The following is a 2476-nucleotide window of genomic DNA, read 5'->3' as shown; positions in this document are numbered from 1 at the left end:
TACCCCTAGTGACATCTCCTTTTCTATATATTATGTGTAGAAAAGTTTGACTCGACTCTTTCTATTTATAGAAATATTTTTTGAGTATTGAACCCTAAGTCGTGGCAGAACAAGAATACATGCATCCGCAAAATTTGAATGCAACACAAGTAATGTTGAAATTTCTTGATCTTTTCTGATTTTTAACCCTTCAAGATTTGTCTTTGTCTTCAAAACATGTCATCTTGAACCGCCCTCACTTCTTATAAATACCCTTCACCGCATCAACGTTCTCTTCATCCAAATCGTGAGTATTAAGTTGTTAACTCATTATTCAAAAATGTTGAGAAAGTCGGTTGTCTTTTCCACATTTGTTCTTATCCTCTTCGTTCTAGCTATCTCAGGTGATCAAATCCTAATCTACTATTTGTGATCAAGCATTTAGCGTTGTAGTATATAAGCTTATTCTTTAGATTTTATATATATAGCCGTATCCTATAAAGAAAAGTAAACTATTTTATTTTCTCTTCTCTAAGTTATTGTTTTTCATGTTTTTATTTGTCCTTAATTATGAGTTATACATTGTCCAGATATCACGAGTGTGAGAGGAGAACTATGCGAGAAACCTAGCAAGACATGGTCGGGTAACTGTGGCAACACCGGACACTGTGATGGCCAGTGCAAATCTTGGGAGGGTGGAGCCCATGGAGCATGTCACGTGCGTGGAGGGAAACACATGTGCTTCTGCTACTTTAATTGTCCTAAAGCTGAAAAGCTTGCCCAAGACAAACTCAAAGCCAAAGAGCTCGCCCAAGACAAACTCAAAGCTAAAAAGCTAGACCGGCCATGAGGACAAGAAAGTAGTACCAAATGTGGACCATCCATGTAACGATGGCAATTAGTTTCTTTAAATAGAAAGTTTCCTTATGATACCAATAATAATATAAAGTGCTTGCTTAACATCACATTATGAACTTCTTTAAAGAAGCATGAGGTGATGAAGGGTGCACTTTTTTCGTAGTGACATATGTAATAAGTTGATAACTTATGCTTCCCATGCATAAGAAGTTTCACTTATGCTATTAGTAAAGGTCTATTTTGAAATTTCACAAGGTCGATTATACAATAATAATATTTATTTTACGAAATCAAACAAGTGGTTATTTATATTTTAAATAGTTATTATAAAAATATAATTTGATGACTTGTGTGATATTGATCAAGAGGGTATCAAACGAAACCAAAACGTGTACATAATAGTAGGTACAATTGAATGTAGTGGTTTAAAAGGATTTGAAATCAAACATATTAAAATTTTTGAAGTACCAACCTATATAATTCAAACAAGTTATTATCCGAACTGAGTAACCCAATTATAATTCGGTTGAATCTTTTTTCGTGAGAGAGACATTCCAAAAACTATACAATTTTAATATAAACAAGTTTGATTTCAATTAAATATATTTGGATGTTGTTTATTTTTTCGATGCTAAAACGTTTGTAGTTTGTGAACCACAACTGCAACATTCTACATCAGCTGAAGAGGTGAATCAAACAATTGCAAACTACAATAAGAAATCTGATTGTTTTTTAACTTTTACAGTCTATTGAAATAAACTGAAACTAATCATATAATCATTAAAAGTTATTCTAAATCAAAATTTATTTAGTTTTAACCATATGCAAAAATATATCATCATAAAGATCTTTATATTTTATATGTAATTGATAAATAATAATAAATAAAATTATTAATTTAACAAACAATATGTTTATTTTGTTAAGTTTTCTAAGATGATAGCTATTTCTTCGATTAGCATCAATAGATTTGGTCATTTTATTGATTAACTTTATTATTTATTTATATTGCGTTATAGACAATGTAACAAAAATTATTTATATGAAATTTACAAAACGATTTTGAAATTATATAAAGTATACTAGAATTGTATATAATATCTTTCATAATATTATTAAAATAATAAACATATTGAATAAATTAAAACAATTTTATATTGAAAAATATAACTGATAGTAAGGTGGACAGTGGTTTGAAAAAGAAGGTTCAGTGTTGCGTCGTGCAATACACGTGCAACGATTTTTAAACCAAAAGTATTTAAAAGAAAAACATACAGCTACGAAAAACTAAGTGTTGAGCATGTTCTGTGTGGCGCAGCCAGAAGTGTTTAGAAATGTTTTTTTTTAAGAAACAAACGGTCCGTTCAACATTCGCAGTTGTTTGCTTTTTTAAACATTTCTAAACTAAAAACCATTTTGTGGCGCAACACTGAACATCATCTTCAAACCACTTCCTACCTTACTTTATGTTATATTATTCAACATATATTTGTTTTAATATTTTCAACAACATATTTATATTTTTAATAATACAATGAAGGATATTATAAAAAATTCAAATATAATTTACATAATTTTAAAACCATTTGCTAAATTTCATATAAATATTTTTTTGTCTTACATTGTCTATCACCAAATA

General features: G+C 29.2%; 1 protein-coding gene across 1 annotated transcript; it reads left to right on the top strand.

The window, feature by feature from the left end:
- Nucleotides 1–224: 224 nt before the first annotated feature.
- Nucleotides 225–1091, top strand: LOC111895673 (anther-specific protein SF18). Its single transcript, XM_023891750.3, has 2 exons — nt 225–383; nt 570–1091. Exons 1-2 carry the CDS (start codon nt 320–322, stop codon nt 827–829), a joined length of 324 nt encoding a protein of 107 aa, XP_023747518.1. The 5' UTR covers nt 225–319; the 3' UTR covers nt 830–1091.
- Nucleotides 1092–2476: the final 1385 nt, after the last annotated feature.

The sequence above is a fragment of the Lactuca sativa genome, chromosome 7 (genome assembly GCF_002870075.4).
Source record: "Lactuca sativa cultivar Salinas chromosome 7, Lsat_Salinas_v11, whole genome shotgun sequence".
Lineage (NCBI taxonomy): Eukaryota > Viridiplantae > Streptophyta > Magnoliopsida > Asterales > Asteraceae > Lactuca > Lactuca sativa.
This window is presented reverse-complemented; position numbering and strand designations above follow the sequence as displayed.